At 36.7% G+C, this 17,665-nt stretch overlaps 2 protein-coding genes, 1 long non-coding RNA gene and 1 pseudogene across 3 annotated transcripts in view; 2 read left to right on the top strand and 2 right to left on the bottom strand.

Annotated features, from left to right (window-relative positions):
• The window catches only part of LOC138404205 (uncharacterized), a 162,193-nt gene that overhangs the window by 113,322 nt on the left and 31,206 nt on the right, over positions 1-17,665 (top strand). The gene's annotated exons all lie outside the window — the stretch shown is intronic.
• LOC138404113 (uncharacterized) lies at positions 2,076-16,852 on the bottom strand. The gene is made up of 3 exons (XM_069507344.1): positions 16,807-16,852; positions 5,903-8,490; positions 2,076-2,134 (listed from the first exon to the last, which is right to left on the bottom strand). Exons 2-3 carry the CDS (start codon positions 7,221-7,223, stop codon positions 2,076-2,078), a joined length of 1,380 nt encoding a protein of 459 aa, XP_069363445.1. The 5' UTR covers positions 7,224-8,490; positions 16,807-16,852.
• LOC117994196 (uncharacterized) lies at positions 12,873-15,414 on the top strand. The gene is given in 4 exon segments (XM_034982082.2): positions 12,873-13,274; positions 14,416-14,667; positions 14,670-14,888; positions 14,891-15,414. Coding segments are annotated over 4 exon segments (1,056 nt in total). The 5' UTR covers positions 12,873-13,141; the 3' UTR covers positions 15,343-15,414.
• LOC117994197 (uncharacterized) lies at positions 13,268-15,988 on the bottom strand (annotated as a pseudogene).

The raw sequence follows: 17,665 nt of genomic DNA on the forward strand, positions 1-17,665 counted from the left end.
TTTTCTGTAAAAATTTACTATGGTACTTATCCTGCAGATTATTTTAAAACATCTACGTTTTGTTAGCTATCCATTGGTGACAAAATAATTACAAAAAAAATCATAAAATCAAGAAAAAAGTTACACAACAAAGAGACCAGGTAAAAGTCTAACAAATGCATTGGCCCAAAGAATTAAATCAGAATCAATGTAAAAACGAGTTTAATGCAAAATCGTTACAGATTATTTTTTAATGAGGTCAAAAGGTAATATAAAATCAGTCAAGTGCGAGTTGGGCTCGCACACAAAGGGTTCCGAACCATCGTACAAGAAATAACACTTATAATTTTTTTTAATTTTTGTGGCGGCCATTTTGTAATTTTTGGTATTTGTTGTTATAGCGGCTATAAAAATACACATTCTGTAAAAATTTCAAGTCTCTACCTATTAGGGTTCATGAGATACAGTCCACTGACAGACAAACGGACGGCCGGACAGACGGGCGGACGGACGAACGAACATGAAATTTTCACAAAATGTGTATTTTTATGGCTGCTATAACAACAAATACTAAAAATATCACTTTTTAATTTTTTTTTAATTTTTATGGCGGCCATTTTGTAATTTCTTGTATGATGGTACGGAACCCTTCGTGTGCGAGCCCGACTCGCACTTGACTGATTTTATATTACCTTTTGACCTCATTGAAAAATAATCTTCAGCGATTTTGCATTAAACTCATTTTTGCATTCATTTTTATTTAATTCTTTGGCAATAGCATTTGCTAGAATTTTCTACCTGGTCTCTTTGTTGTGTAATTTTTTCTTGATTTTATGTTTTTTTTTTTGTAATTATTGTGTACCAATAGATAGCTAACGAAACGTAGATGTTTTTAAAATAACCCGCAGGATAAGTGCCATAGTAATTTTTACAGAAAATTTGCAAGTTATTCAAAGAATTAAATTTAAAAATCGAAAAAATGCTCAGTTTTTGGGCTGTAATTTTAAAATCCTTGAAGATTTTTCTTGTTTTATAACTGTTTGTTATTAACAAGGATATGTACTAGAAAGAAATAAAAAAAAATCTGATGAAATACATAGTTCCTTTTTTTTTATTAATTTTCAAAGTGACAAACACCCCTTTATCAAGAAAAAAATAAAAAAATGAACAACTCGAAAACGATACACTTTCGCATAAGCACTTTAGGGGTCGTTTGATAGCTAATGTCCTGTACTATAACCCCCTAACGGGATCGTGTCCTGTTTTCCTGTAACCCTGTATATATCACTTCCCGCCTCTTCTTAGGTTATTAACGAATTTATCATCAATAATTTATACTCTGTTGACAATGAGTTACTAGGTTTTTAAAGGATAGTAGAAAACGTAACGAAATGAAAAGAGGGAAGAACTTGAATGTTGAATCAGGAATGCCTATTTCAAAATCAGACCTCGTCACAAGAGAAGTAACTGGAAACCAGGCCAAGAACAGGGGAATAAAACCCGGAACTAAGAAAATGAAAATTAAACAAACAGATAAGCTTATCACTAAGGGATTTCAAAGAAGCATCTACAAAATAAAGGTGAACGACTTTTTTAATAGTTATTAGCTAAAAACACATTTTCCCATAGCTAAGGTGCATGAAAGTTGTCACACGGAAGAATTATTGCACTATATGTATGCGAACGAGATGAACTATGCATACACTTCATTTTTGTATCCACTATTAATTGAAATAAACAAGTCCATAAAATGTTTGAATCAAACGATGCAGACTAATTAATTAACCTTATAGATATGCTTGTCGGCAAATTTACTTTACGTACAGCTAAGGTTAATATTGTTCACGCAAAATATACGTGATTTCTTGGATCAAAAGTGTTATCTGGGATTCCGATTTGAAAATCAATTACTTGAAATGAGAGAAAAAGAATCACCACGGGAAGACGAAGAAGTGATGCGAAATCGGTGCATAATGTAGTGTCTGATTATAGAAATAAAAACAAATTAGCGAAAACTTGACATTGATGAAAAATCCCGCATAAGTGTTGAACAAGGACTTAGCTACAACTCAGAATAAATACCTGTAGAAGTAGCCCTATTGTGACTCTAACTTAATGGCGGAGAATTTTAAAGACTCCGGTTTAGATATTATATCTGAAAATCCAAAGTTTTCAAATATCAAAAGCACATTATACAGAAAACGAACTCGCCGTTACGGACTTCCTACAGCACGACGTCAAGTTTGAGTGACACGTGCATGGCATCAGAAAGTATACCACCATAGTATACCACAGTATAACCACAGTAGTCTATAGTAAAAATTCCATGGCACATACACGACATCAGAATATAAGAAGACAGTCTAGCAGTAATGTCAAACAAAATTAATAGAACTACCCAAAGGAAAATTATTAATATAAATTATTAATCAAGAACCTTCAACTACATTCAATGGAAAATAAACTCCAGTTTTATGAGAGGCAAATGAAGTCTACACTAAACGATTTCGGAAATCAAAGAAAGTTTAAGAAACTAAAAAATTCCTTCCATTCACCCTGGAGGCAGTCGGTTACTATTCATCTCAGTCTTGTTGCAGGATTCTTGATGAAACATGCATTCAATTAAATTTGAAGTTTCAGACTCTGTTGTTTATTCTTTGCATCGTCGTTCATTGAGCGAGAGTGGAAGCGAAACCAACACCAGCTGAATATAATATACTTTACTCATGGAAAAACCTTTGGGTCGTGAATTAGCACCTGCAAAAAAGATTGATGTCCAAAAGGAGACTGCCCACCACTGGTATCGCTATAGATATAGCTGTACACCGAAATGGTGAAATTAGTAATTCCTGTTTTTAATTTTAAAAAACATTTAAAATGTTACGAAATAAAAAAACAGCCGTATAATTAGAAACTGACCGAAATAAAAGTAGTTGTTTTGTTCATTTTCCTGACATTAGCAAAACATGTAGTGACGCGAATCAAGGAATCGATAAGCTTAGGTCGATTATGATGACGTCTTGCTTCGACTTCCGATTATTACTTTCATGCATCAATCCTTATTACAATCGCAATAATTGTTGTGATTGGCTGAATTTTTGGTATTCTTGTTGCAACAATGCAAATGCATTATAGGCAACAGTAAGCACGCCTCAACCAATCAGAAGTGATTGAGATCGTAACATTGTAGCGGACATTAATTAACAAAATCGAGCCCCTGTCGTTATTACAATAGCAATAGAATTATTACAATAGTTCTGATTGGTTGAATTTATGGTATAGTCCGCGTTAAATTAATTAAGTATCAGATTATAGCTTAGCTAATTATTATTATTTGAGATAGGTAGGTAGTTTCTTAATCGTGATATTTAATTCGGTGATTGTGATATAGTTAGAACAGTAATTATTCGATGCTAATGTACATTGTGTTAAATCTTAACATCTAGTGCCATCCGGTGACTTTGTCTGCAAAGCACTATTAATAATATTCTCGTGATAAGTGTTTAACGAATATGGAGTATCGATTACTGTTTAATAATAGAGTAATTCGTGAGTTAAAATGATGACTGAGTTATCAGATTGTGTTTAGTGACTGACCTTGGCTAATAATACGAACAGATTTAGATCAAGAGTGATGATTCTTTAAAGAGTGTTCATTATGTTGTGATTAGTGATTGAGTTAGTCGTCACGCGAGTTTCTTGCTGGCTCTTCTCGCAGTAGTAGGCTGTGGCATTCCGAACCAGTGGTAGATTGTCTTTAGATTTCAGATAAAGAAATGGCTAGTGATTTGATTGAGAGGTTGCAATAGCAATTGTGCCCTAATCACATGATGCGATGATGATGATGATGATGCGATGATGATGATAATGATATTGAGATTAGGTTAGAGTGAGGTGAGGGGTCGCTGAGAGGGGTGATGGGAGGCGACCTAGGTAGGGTTAGGTTAGGTTTACCTAAGTTACGTTACGCTAGTGGTTTTCACGTGTGATAGGTGAGTATTATAGTGATTGTAATTGAAGGTAGCTCATGTCATTTGATAACAAAAGAATATATAGTTCAGATACAAGTGGCCTAATTAATTTAGGGAAAGTATCCTGACTGATCCGATAAGTTGTTTGAAGTACTGAGAACTATTTGTAAAGAACATGGATTAAAGTACCTACTTATTAATTACTACATTCTGATGTCGGCTACAGATCAATAATAATTATCGGCCATCCTCTTAAGACTTCTCCGACATATATAATATTGGTTTAATAGGGAAATATCCAATTTATCGTTAATTCGTTTCGGTTCATTTAATAATAAACATTTTTTCCTTTTTCCCGTGAAGCCTAGTAAAAAAAAACAATTTATAGTCTCTGGGGAATTAAGGCGTTTTTTTTAATGATTGGCAACTCGTGAATGACTGTCAGAGAAAAAACTGGCTTTTGCTTCCTAAAAGGTCATGGTGGAGTGATGGTTTGGTTTTGCATTTGGCAAATTTTCCAAAAAGTTATGTTTCGCTAAATTAATGCAAAAATAGGAGCCTCATAAGGTTGTCCAATGTCATTGTCACCCCAACGAGGAATATGTAGTGATTCGTAAATCTAATCACTAAATTAGAATTATAAAAATATAGCTTCATAATTTTTTCTTAAAAACGTCCTTATGAACGGAACGACATCTAGCTACCGCGTAAGACACTACTAGGTCAAAACGCAGCACCACCTAGCATCCGATAGCGAAAATCTAGAACTTCGGCGACATCTATAGTCGAATGGCCTAATTAGCTAGTAACTAACGTAAAATGATCACTCACGCATAGATACTAGCGACACCCAACGAAGAATAGTTTCCTATTCTAGAAAATTCCTTGAAAAACATAAAACAGATCCGGCTTCGAGTCAAATCTCGAAGGTTCAAGACTTCCGGCCGATTTCAAATAAATAGGCGATTTCTTCCATCCTTGACACATTATCAGCTCACAACCCTAGCAGTCACTATGCGAGTGTGCTTCGTGTATAGTTTAATTACTATTTTATAAAAAGTGTCAAATTGTGAGTGTTTGCCGCCCTCTAAAGGTTGGTAACTGTGAAGTTAATTTTACTTTAGGCTATTTATTTTGGTTCCTGTGATTAATTCTAATTTAGGTTAATTGTTAGTTCGTGTAATTAATTTTGATCTAACCCTAGCAGCTAGAAATAATTACTAACATAAACTGTAAACCCGGATCCACAACACTTCACTCGACGCGGCCTGATAGCCAAGGTGTGGCTGGCGTCAGTGAAGGGTTCTGGAAGCGGGAAAAGTGGGCATATCCTCAGCTTTACTTGTCTCGATTCCAGGGTTCTAGTTCCTGTTTGAATTCTACCCCTACATCGGCGGTGTACCTACATACTTCGTGCTGATCTACCCAAGTACTACCACAGGCTATCTCCGGAAGCCGTCCTATCCTGCACGCCGAGCACCTTACGTGTCGTCGTGAAGAGGCCGCGCTGAGTGACGCGCCGCCCGTGCACCACATAGCTTCCCCCGTGCCTTCGGCCAGCCACCAGGCGATCATCGAAACAGGCCAGTGTCCTCCGTACGGACGGTTGCGTATTGTATTGCGTGTGCGATTCTCATTTAGCGTTTTCATTAGTAATCTAGAACCTGTGAATTGTAGCGCGTACCTACGACCGCTCCCGGCTGAGCAAATTATTATTTTTACATTCCACAATAAGTCACAATCCTAATTGTATTATAAATTAATTATTAACTTAAATATATGTATTAAACCATATCTATCTTTGATTTCTATCTACCTGTCACCTATAAACGTGACAGTTTTTTTTATATATATGACGCGCGCCATATTGTCAAGGTCCATCTTATTATTTCTGAGATGTTGAGTTATGGAAATGCAATAAATGAAAATTGAAATTGAAATTGAATATTCACCTGCATACTCCGTAAGCGTGTTTCGTTCATTTTGCCGTGCTCCCTTCTTGTATATAACTAAAGCTAAGTGAGCCAGATCCGCGTACTCTTTCACCGGGACTGGTGGCCCTGCTAAACTCCCGAACCGATTCACCATTATATGCATTGCTAACAGGACCAGAGAGGCAAATTGAGGTTTGGGTACTGTGGACCTCGTTATATTGTCAAGGGGGAAATATAGCATCTTAGATACAATGTCAGCTACTGTGTGGGCCCCTGTGATATTAGAAGCTGCCGCTTGTTCAATTATCCAGCATAATGAAGCAGCTGGGGTGTCTTCGAGACATTTAAAAGAAGCTGCTAGCGCCGCAAAAATGGCTTCATTTGTCAATTTCGACCCAGCGTGCATCTTGCTGAACTCCACGACCACAGCGTATTCCAAGTCTGGTAACCCCACCATGTTCTCTTGAACCCGCTTGAATAGATTCTCTACCCAAGAGGAGGTCTTATTTTGGCCTTTAGACAAGTGGGCGAGGCATGTGAAGAGTGCATGGATCAAATGCCTCTCCATCTGGGTACGGTGTGCGGAAGCAAAAGCTTCATGGTAAGCACACAACTCCGGTAATGAGGCCTGTTTCCAATTCGTCACGAATGAGTCATAATCAATATTCATTGCAGCTCGGTTCTCCTCCGTTATCTCCATGTTGACGGGACTTCCTGCGGCCTCTTGCAGCTCAGCCCAAACCAGTCGCAAACTTTCCGGCTGAATACAGTTGGGATCGAATGCATGCGCACCAGAAGCTAAAGCAAAATATTTACGCTGGTTAATGAACCGCCCTGTAATTTGCGGGAATCTATCAGTCAACCCATCAATACTTTCGACTTCGAAGTTCAATTCTGAATCATACTGTTCTATCTTTTCCCATAGTTTTGTAAATGTTGTCTTCACATCGGCTTGAGTTGGAGGTGTTGCTCGAAGCATGGCTTTGATAATGTTTTGAGCCTGAGTTAATTCAGTCTCTGGACTGCCGACCTCTCCAACACAACTCATTGTCATCTCACAATACATAAGAGCAGTTACTTGTGGTGCTGTCAGGTTAGCCCGTTGCTGCTTCATGCGTTGGGCTAGTCCCATCCCCAATGCTGCTCGGAGGTACGGTGATCCCAATGGAACCACAGCCCTGTTTGTTATATGATCTCCCAATGCATGAGTCAATTTGGGAGTGTCATGTGTTGATACCCCGATTGAGAGGGCCCCTATCACTGCTGCTATTACAGGCGCTCTGTTGAGGCGGCACAATTGTTTATTCCTCTTATGGACAGCAACGAGACGATGAGCCATGTTCGTTGATTAGTAATCTACGAGATTTGAGAAAGATTTGGGGACTAAAGAATTGAGCAATCACACAGAAGGCTAAATAATTGTCATCAACAATAGTAATGTATTACTCAACAACCCTTTATCACAATCGTATAAGAAACGATTGGAAAATTATTTTTTTCCAATCCCCAACGTCATCCCTATCACTACAAAGTGTTTAATGATTCGTAAAGAAAGTTGTCTAGGCGTCGTGCCAATAATGTAGTCACGTGGATTAAATTTCATGTTTGTTTCAGCTTCCCTAATTAACATTTATTAGAAAGGAAGTAAAAAGAAAATTCCAAATTCGGGAAGAGGCGGGAGGAATACAGTAGTACTGTTTTCCTAACTTTGGTAAGTTGGCCTAGGAAGAAAATGATTGAATAGCGTTCACGAGAGACGCCATTTTGATATCAAATTTTCGTTTGTTACAGGGTTAAATATTTATATTTTTATATTCGTTTTTATATTGTCTTTTTTTATTTGGTCTTAGTTAGTTTTTTTGATTTAATTGAGTTGAACTTAAATTTAAATTTCGATTTTTGTTTTCATTCTTAACTTGTAGTTTCAAATTTTTCAATGGCAACTACAAGTCCTAACTCTTTTATCGTGTTAATATATCAACGTTCGTCGGGAAACCACCCGAGAGCTGCCACGGGTTCGAACGACACGTGCAGCAGGCTTCGTTCCGGAACACATGCCATCAACAGGAAACCAACTTGGAAAGTAATGTACACAGGTGGGATGACCTGAAGAGTCGACATTTATACCCCCCCTGTAGACGACTGGTAGGGACTTCTGTTCAGGTCAGTCCAACGTTATCTAGTTTCCTGGTTAAATACCCATTTGCACAAGGAACCTGGTGGTATACCCGGCTGCGTGAACCCCCTAGCTTGCTGGCTGAGCAATCTTTATTAATTAAATTTTATGTAACAGTATTAGGATGGGGTCCTACATGTTCCTAGCTCTAGTTAGCTCTTAAGGTGTAATGTTTTCTGGCTAGGGAATAAAGGTATGATATGAACAGCTGGAGTTTCTCTTATAGCTCAAGAAACGCAGACCCTATTCCCTAGGAGCAGAGGTCACTTTTGTACTGTAGATTCCCCGCACCTATACAGATTTGATTTATATTACTTTGACACACGTTTATTTACCTTGTTTTCACTTTAACTTTGGCAGCCGGCATACGGGCACTGATCGGCCGGGTCTGATTCTGGTGGAACACCATATGCCAGCGGACACATTCCAACTATTATGATCATCAAACTAGCATTAGAAGAATGTTCAATTAGAGGGGACACATAGGGACAAGGGGACAACCAAGTGATTCATATCAAGTTGAACATTCCTTATATTAGGCTAACGCATTACACACTACAACATAAAATTAATTATCTGACTGAGAATGCTATATGGAACAGTGGTAAATTAAAACTACCTGACTATTCATAAACACTTGTAAAAAGTTTACATGAATAAAAAATTTATTATTTATTATTTATTTAACACCCAAACACATCATAAAGCATACTATGGAGTTCATATGCAAAGCTTCTATAGTTGAAAGACTTATTAGAACTTTAAAAAATAAACTTTATAACTACCCACTACACTACCTGCGTGTCTGGTGAACTTTGACCACACATACTACCTAAATTTCTACCATGCACAGCATTTAGATATTGTCAGTCTATTGGTATACTTGAGACTGCTTATATGTATAACAGGCGGACAATACCTAAAACTATGTATGGGCCTTTCTCTACTAACAGGAAAATCATTGTCCTAGCATTTTTTTTACTTTGGCTATATTAATGCATAGTTTTATTTATTAAAACACACAATATATAACCTGTTATTTAAGGAGCCAAGCTTAATCAATATTTAGAATCATTATCATTTAATAAATTCGGTCTAAAAGCCATTAAAAACAGTCCTCTGTTATGTCCTAATTCCAGATCGAGTATGGTTCGGTTCGGTTTTTATTAGTTGTGTTTAAAAATGTAAAATCTTATAACTCTATAAACATAAAGAATATTGAATGCATGTGAACAAAAAACAATTATAATTTTAGATAATTTTTTAGTACTAAAAACTAGTGTTCGAATTTTGTCCATACATTTTTGAACAGTCCTCTGAACAATTTGAATATATCGCGCCACAAAAATATTAAACACTATTGTGGTTACATTTCCCTTGAAACCGAACGTTAACAGTGTGAAGTTTGCTCGGTCGCCATGCTAAACAAGTCGCCGCCATTTTGCGCAGTGACAACTCCGCGTCTGTGTGGGGGCCACGTTTCTGTAGTGTCGAGTGAACATTCCTCTGGTAAGTCTATTTTACGGTGTTTTATGTGTTGTAATTATATTTATTTAACAAAATAATTGCTCAGTGTGATAATTTATAGCTGTTTCTGTGTTATGAAGTAATATTTAAACTGATACGTGGTATGACATTTTTTACGTAAAAATAACAGTCCTCTGTGCAACAGTCTTCTGGAAATTTATAACACAGAGGACTGTTCAATGTGACAGAGGACTGTTTTATTTGACGTCCGTGTTTATTATTAATATTCTTTATAGTCTGCGCTAACCTACTGCTTGTCGATAGCCTCTTTCTTTCTTACCAATATTGTCACGCTAATTCAGGTCTTTTGTTTTCTATTATTATGGATTTTGGAATATAAAATAATAGTAATTAGTAACGTAAAGTTAACGTAACATACGTGTTTTTAAACCTGTACGTTTTTTTTTAAATATTGAAAGTATGTTTTATTGTTTTAGTATTGCCGCAATGCCACCAAAGAAGAAACCTAAAACCAAAGAAGAAATAAAAGAGCAGAAACGAATTGCAGAAAGATTAAGATATCAACGGCTAAAAAATGACCCTGTAAAAAGAGAGCAATTGAAGGAAAAAGAACGACGAAACTACCAGAGAAAGAAGGACAAAGGTACAAGAAAGCCAGTTAAAGATATGAGTCGACGTGAACACAAAGCTGTGACTAAAGAATGGAGAAAGCACTGTGCTACCTATCGCGCAAAAAAAAAAGCTTTGAAAGAAATTACAAACAATTTTGTACGACAAAATACCCCCGAATCCGAGGGTTCACCTCCTCAAAGTTCTGTCTCTCCATCAATACTAACTATGACCATTCCACGAAGTGATGCAAGTAATGCGAGAAAGCGTAATGCTAGAAAGAAACGTGACAAAATTATAAAGGATAAAGACAAAAAGATCGAGTATTACAAAAAAAAATCAGAGAAGTATAGGAAGAGATTAGAACGTTTGGAAAAAGCTAAGACAAAGGAAAATGTAGACACACCTAACACTAAACTTACCAAAATGTGTGATTCGCCAGAAACTCGCAGAGAACTAGTCAAAAAGGCGCTATTCGGTGAAGTGTTGAATGCACAGCTGAGAGAAAACTACGCTAATTTAAAAAACTGCAAAGAAAAACAAATATTCGGAAAAGTCGTGTCCGGTCAACTAATACACAAGTACAAGTTATGGCGAAGCAAAGATAGTGCTATATCTTATAAAACAATTCAGAAGTCAGCGCGTCAATCAGTTTCAGTACCCAAGCTTCGGACTCGTAAAGACAAAATTTCATCTGATTGCATAAATACTGTACAAACCTTCTATGAAAATGATGACAACAGCAGACTTGGCGCAGGAAAACGAGAATGCCTGACCAGAAAAGGGGTTAAAAAACAGAAAAGATATCTATCGGATAGCATCGCAAATTTATACAAGAAGTTTCAAGCTGAACATTTTAAAATAAGCTACACAACGTTTTGTCGTCTACGTCCTTTCTGGGTCATAACACCAAATGTAAACGAACGTGACACGTGCCTCTGCATAAAGCACGCGAACATCGATCTGAAACTGACAGCATTGCACAGGCGAAGAATTTTGACTTACAATAGTCACACTGCACTGCTTGAAAAAACATGTTGTAATCGCTATAACGAGCTATGTTTGTCACGAACCTGCCAACGCTGTATCGACAAGAATCCTGACTACAGGGAGTTTGATGACAGCAAGCCTATTGAATTTAAAAAATGGATATCCGAGAAACAAACTTACAACGACCCCAAGACCAAGAATGCTCGAACAGTTACCAAATACCTAAAGAAAACGTTCACGGTTCGCCCTCGAGAACTAATAGAAGAGCTGCACGAGGATTTGCAAGCCTATTATCAACACGAGAGAAACATTACCCATCAATACAATGCTATCAAGAAATACAAACAAAACCTTACTGGCGAAGACGCTATCATACATATGGATTTTTCAGAAAATTATTGTTCCAAATACGGTCAAGAAATACAAGCATTTCATTTTGGAGGGTCGAGACTTCAGCTAAGTCTTCATACTGTGGTGGTGTATACCAAAAACTCTATCAAGTCTTATTGTACCGTTTCCAAAAATCTCACACATTCACCAGCTGCTATATGGGCACATTTGCGGCCAATCTTTAAAACTCTCACACCTAACATAAAGAGCATCCACTTCGTCAGCGATGGACCCGTAACTCAATACAGAAACAAAACGATGTTTTACATCCTGGCATCAAGGCTTCAACAAGAGGTTTTTAATGTGAAGAAGTTTACGTGGAACTATTCTGAGAGTGGCCATGGCAAAGGGGCCCCTGATGGCATTGGAGCAACCTGCAAGAGGACCGCTGATGCCGTCGTCGCTACAGGAGGTGATATTGATAGCTTGGAATCATTTGTAGAGGCTATTCAACGAAGATGTTCCGCAATTACCTTGTTCACAATCAACGATAAAGCCATCCAAGAATTGACAGACGACCTTCAAAATGAAACAGTTAATTTAAAAAGCTTTAGTGGCACTCTAAAAATACATCAAGTAAAGGCTGAAATATTAAGAAGTCCTCTGGAATCAGCTCCAATTGCCGCTAAACTCATAATGAAAAGTTTAAGTTGCCCTTGTGAAGACGAGTGCCAGCATTTCAATTTAGGAGTGTTACAGTACAAAAACAAGACAAAACTTAACGTAGATGATATTTACACAGACTCTGCAAGTGAAAACATGGACTACTCACAGGATTCCACAATGGAGACCGACGACGACGCTGCACTGGCTGGACCTAGTTCAATCAACCAACAGAATTACACCATCGGTGATTACGTCTTGGTTAAATTTCTAGTAAGAAACACTGAATATTGTTATGCTGCAGTAATCAATAAGATAGACATGGAAGAAGGCGAACTAACAGTAACCTTCTTAAAAATTTGTGATGACAAAGGACACACATTCAGAGTCGATGAAAATGATGTTTCTGATGTGTCCTTTGACCAAGTATTAAAGAAGTTGCCAAACCCAGACATTGCCCTAAAAGGGAAACGAATATTTTATTATTTTAATATACCTGTACCTGTTTTTGAGAAATAAGTCTGCATTGATAAGTAAACAAGGCTGATTCTTAGTACCTAAGCTTAATTTTGATTATAATTATTTTAATTCGTTACTTAGAGAGCTAAACTCGGAATTTGTTCCTGATAATTAGAAGTATTTAATTTCTGTATGTGATACAGTATTCAATAAAGAAGAGAATTTATTTGATTACATTTAATAATTAATAATGTGTTTTTCTTCATATTAAGGCTGCCAGTCCACCAGAGCGGAGCGAGGCAGCGGAGCCGAGAAACGGAGAAATATTAACCAATAGGATTGCACAAAATCTCCGCTCCTCTTAAGTGGACAGGGACTTGCGAGCTAGTTTAAAATTTCATATAAAACCGGTAAGCGGAGCGGGGAAACGGAGCGGGGAAACGTGCGGGGATGCGGAGCGGGGAAGCGAGTGCGGGCGCGGGCGCACTTTGCGCCGGCAGTGTGCCGCCGTATTCCGACCAGTGCGTATGTGACCGAAGATAATGGATGAAAAACTTATTGAAAGTGTGAAAAAGTTTCCGTGCATTTGGAACACATCTTCAGAATTTTACAAATGCAACGAAACAAAAGATGCTGCGTGGGACCAAATTATCATTGAAACAAACATATCGGATGGTAAATAATATGTATCTTTATTCTATAATACCTTCTAGTAGGTACATATTGATATCTTTTTTTTTATTTAACAAAATAATACCTAAATAATGTCCGCAGCTGGCCAAATTATCTATATCTGTCTCACATCACTGACTATTATAGATTCTTTTCAAAATTCGAGTATCTTGCCATGGTACCTTCCCCTGATTATTAAAGTATGAACAATACATTTCACGAACTTGATAACCATCGTTACTAGAATGTTGTGTTTCTATAATATCACCAACTGATAATAATGATTGCTCCATGTTATTTTCAATATTGTTTATATAATTAGGTTGTCTTTGAATTAAATAATTGTGCAAAACACATGTTGCTTTTATTACCTTGTCAACTGTTTCTATTTTGCATTCAAAATCTTTATGATACACGTACCACTTTCTCGTCAATACACCGAAAGTTGCCTCAACAATACGACGTGCTCTTGATAATCGGTAATTAAAAATTTTTTTTTCTGCGTTAAGTCCATCACGTGGGTAAGGCCTCATAAAATTTTCCATTAATGGAAAAGCTTCGTCTCCTATAAATACGAACGGCATTTTTGCTCCACCTTGATAAAATGGTACCGGCTGAGGTAAATTCAATCTCTTTTCTTTTAGACTCTTTCCGAAAATGCTGTTATCAAAAATTCCTGCATCAGAAAATCTTCCCATAGATCCCACATCAGCCATTATGATTTTCCTTTTGGCATCAGCTAAACACATCAATACTACAGAAAATCTCTTTTTGTAGTTGAAAAACGAGGACCCGGTTTTCGAGGGAGCCTTGATATATACGTGCTTGCCATCAAGAGCACCTATACAATTTTTAAATTGCCATAGTTCATCAAAATCTTTTGCGATTTCTTTCCAGTCGTTTTCTGTTGGTTGTGACATGACAAGAGGTTGCAATATATTCCATAAAGCATCACAAACCTCCTCAACAATTCTTGATACACTTTTCAATCCAATTCTAAAATTCTCTCCCATCGTTGTAAATGACTGGCCGGTTGCTAAATACCTAAAAAAAAACGTATTTAATTGTACTTCGCGGAAGTGATGTAATATTTTTGTCATAAATAGACCATGTAATACATTTTTGTGTTTGTTGATTGTTTCAGTTACAACTGCCAAGTCGCGATGGAAACAACTGAGAGATAACCATCGGGATGCCTTAAAAAGACAAAATGCAACAAGGAGTGGACAGGCTAGAAAACAACGAAAAGAATGGAAATATCAAAAAGCCATGTCATTTTTATTGCCTTACATGAGTAACAGAGACCGGTCAACAAATTTTACGCCCCTGGACCACTCAGTAAGCGAAACTTCAAATCCGCCAAATACCATTGAAGAGAGTTCACGGGAATCATGCAATTTTTGCCATCAAATTCAAATAATCTTCCTTCTGCCGATGATCCTAAGAATCCAACAGCTTCGGAATCTCTTCCATCAACATCCAAAAAAAGAAAGAACGATGAAATTCTAGATTATTTAAAAAAAAATCAAGAACGCCGCGAAGTGTTGGAACGAGAACGGATAGAACTTAAAAACATGATGTCAGCCAGTGATAAATACGATGAAATAGACTTATTTTTTTAAATTTGGCTGCATCGACAAAAAAGCTGCCGTATTATTTTCAACTTCAAATTAAAAAAACCTGCTTTAATGCGGTAATGTCAGCTGAAGAAAGTAATCTTCAACATAGTTGGTATTCTCCGAATAATTATGGTTATTCTACAGGCTCAACACCTACATCAGATAACATCAACACTAGTATCGATACTCCTAGTGCTTCAGATAATATCAACACTAGTATCAATATTCCTAGTGCTTCAGATAATATCAACACTAGTCTTAATATTCCTAGTGCTTCAGATAATACCAACACTAGTGTCAATATTCCTAGTGCTTCAGATAATATTAACACTAGTATCATTAATCCTAGCGCTTTACAAATTCCAACAACCCAGGATATTGAAACATCTGCAGCAGAGCCAACAGAACCCAATGAAAATGCGGTCAATTTTGAGACAGATTACGATTTTTAAATTAATATAACATGGCTTCTATAACTGTATGCAAAAATAAAAGTTACTTTGATTTAAAATGTGTACTTACTTTAAACACACCGCTAATCTTTCACGGCTACTAATTGAATTTCTGTAATTTGTGTCTTGTTTCCGAATATATGGTTCAATCAGGGAGTGAAGTTCATAAAAAGTACATCTTGAAACTCTATAAGAATTTTCGAAAGTTTCTTCATCAGCTGTTTGGAAAAAAGTAAAATATTCACTGTGTTATGAACGATGTTTGATATGATTTCTTAACCAAAATCTATGTTTCCTCATAGAATTGTTCAAATGGTATATGGTAAGTATTTCGGCTTCTTCTGACTCCAACTCTTCTTCCTCAAGCAATGTAAGGTAATAATGTATCAACTTTTTCGATGGCATGTCTGCTATCACTGACATTTCGCGTAGAACTAAACCAATCGCCCCACGCCGGGAGCTCGAAATCACTCGTCGCGTACTTGCTGCCTAGCTCCGCATATTGAAAAACACAGCAACTCCGCTCCGCATTACTTCCTCACTCCGCTCCGCAGCCTCGCTCCGCTCCGGTGGACAGTCACAGTACGCAACTCCACTCCGCATTAGTCCGTTTCTCGGCTCCGCTGCCTCGCTCCGCTCTGGTGGACTGGCAGCCTAACATTGACATAAACTGTTCTCTGGGGTGGAAAAAACAGTCCTCTGGGTGGCGAAACAGTCCTCTGCCGCATTTTTTACAAAATTGCCTATAATTCGAAAAATAAGGAAAAATTACAATGGTTTCTTGTTTATATGTATTTATATTATAACTATCTATCGACTTAACATATTTTTTTTTTAATTTTCTAGAAAAATAGGGTTGGGACAACTGTCAATAAACAAGTTTCCAGTTAGTAGAGAAAGGCCCGTATAAGTCATGTTTTTGTAGACTTTTGAAGGAAAGATGGAAAAATATTCCATGTAAACCCTGGTTTTTTAAGTACAAACAGCTTAATAAAAGAACTACTTTAGTATTATCCAGAAATACAAGAAACCTGCCCACATAAAGTTTGACAGCTAAAATCACACTTGCAGCAAAAACACCATAAATTTACAGGGATGCATAAATTTGCCAATAATTAATTACAACGTTACGCTTCAATGTTACTCCAGGTTGGAGCTAGAATTATCCTTTTGCGGAAATATGCACTTACTCACAATAGGCGACCTACATTTAGAAGGGCCATAAGATCATCAATGTATAAAATGCACTGCGGCTGTACAATGCCGCCTGCATTTTAGGGCCATTGACATGGAATTTACACGTGCAGCGTCAGAAAACAATTTTATCGAGATGATTGCTACGTAGACACAATGTTTGATACAATCGATTACTCGAAAATAATGTGAAAATCTATTCAACTTTTTTATACACAAAAAGTGAGACCAAACCATTTTTACCACTCATGATCACCTCGAGATACTTACCTACATATTTTAACTTCACGCCCACTAATTTTCATTTCAACTTTTTAAAAACCACGATAAACAAAACTGAAAACTGCAGAAAGGCGTAGGTTTTTTTTTTTTTAATATATTTTACGGCCCTGGATAACAGTCCTTTAAGGCCTGAAAGGCGTAGGACGACATTTTGACCACAGAGTACTTTGATTTTGACTTAATAGAAAAATCACGAGAAAAATCAAATCAATGCCCTAGATTCTAGAATCCAAAAAAATTTTTACAAAAAAAATAAAAACCGACTTCGTTACATAAACACTAAAAATTGAAAAATAATTTAATTTATTACCGAATATATTATGTATACAAGAGTTAATATAGTTCCATAATAATACTTTTGGTGCCGGTGCCAATTAGCTTTAGCTGCGCGAATCGTCTAGACTTCATATTTTTTATGGGACTCCACAATGGCACCTCATTGGCACCGACCCCAAAAAATATTATTATGGAACTATATTAACTCTTGTATACATAATATATTCGGTAATAAATTAAATTATTTTTCAATTTTTAGTGTTTATGTAACGAAGTCGGTTTTTATTTTTTTTGTAAAAAATTTTTATTCACAATTTTTAGTGGCCCCATGGAATTATGCTATGACTGGTTAAAAATCTACTGTTTACTAAGCTATTACACTGATCGCGAGCAATTTACTCTTATCCGTTGAGGAGTTCCAGTATCTATCTTCGAAGATGTTCATCAGATCTTCACCAAATTGAAATGGGACCAATTTTGAAGTATACCCTTTCAAACAAAAAAAGAATTTTCAAAATCGGTCCAGGCGTTTTTGAGTAATCGGGGAACATACATAAAAAATAAAAAAATA

This window comes from Maniola hyperantus, chromosome 26 (assembly GCF_902806685.2).
Source record: "Maniola hyperantus chromosome 26, iAphHyp1.2, whole genome shotgun sequence".
NCBI lineage: Eukaryota > Metazoa > Arthropoda > Insecta > Lepidoptera > Nymphalidae > Maniola > Maniola hyperantus.

Bases quoted from the DNA above. Each gene is read 5' to 3' on its own strand.
- LOC138404113 (XM_069507344.1), bottom strand. From the start codon at position 7,223: ATGGCTCATCGTCTCGTTGCTGTCCATAAGAGGAATAAACAATTGTGC. The intron at 2,135-5,902 runs GTGAATATTCAA...TTGGATTTTCAG, and splicing joins CACGCTTACGGAGTATGCAG to ATATAATATCTAAACCGGAG.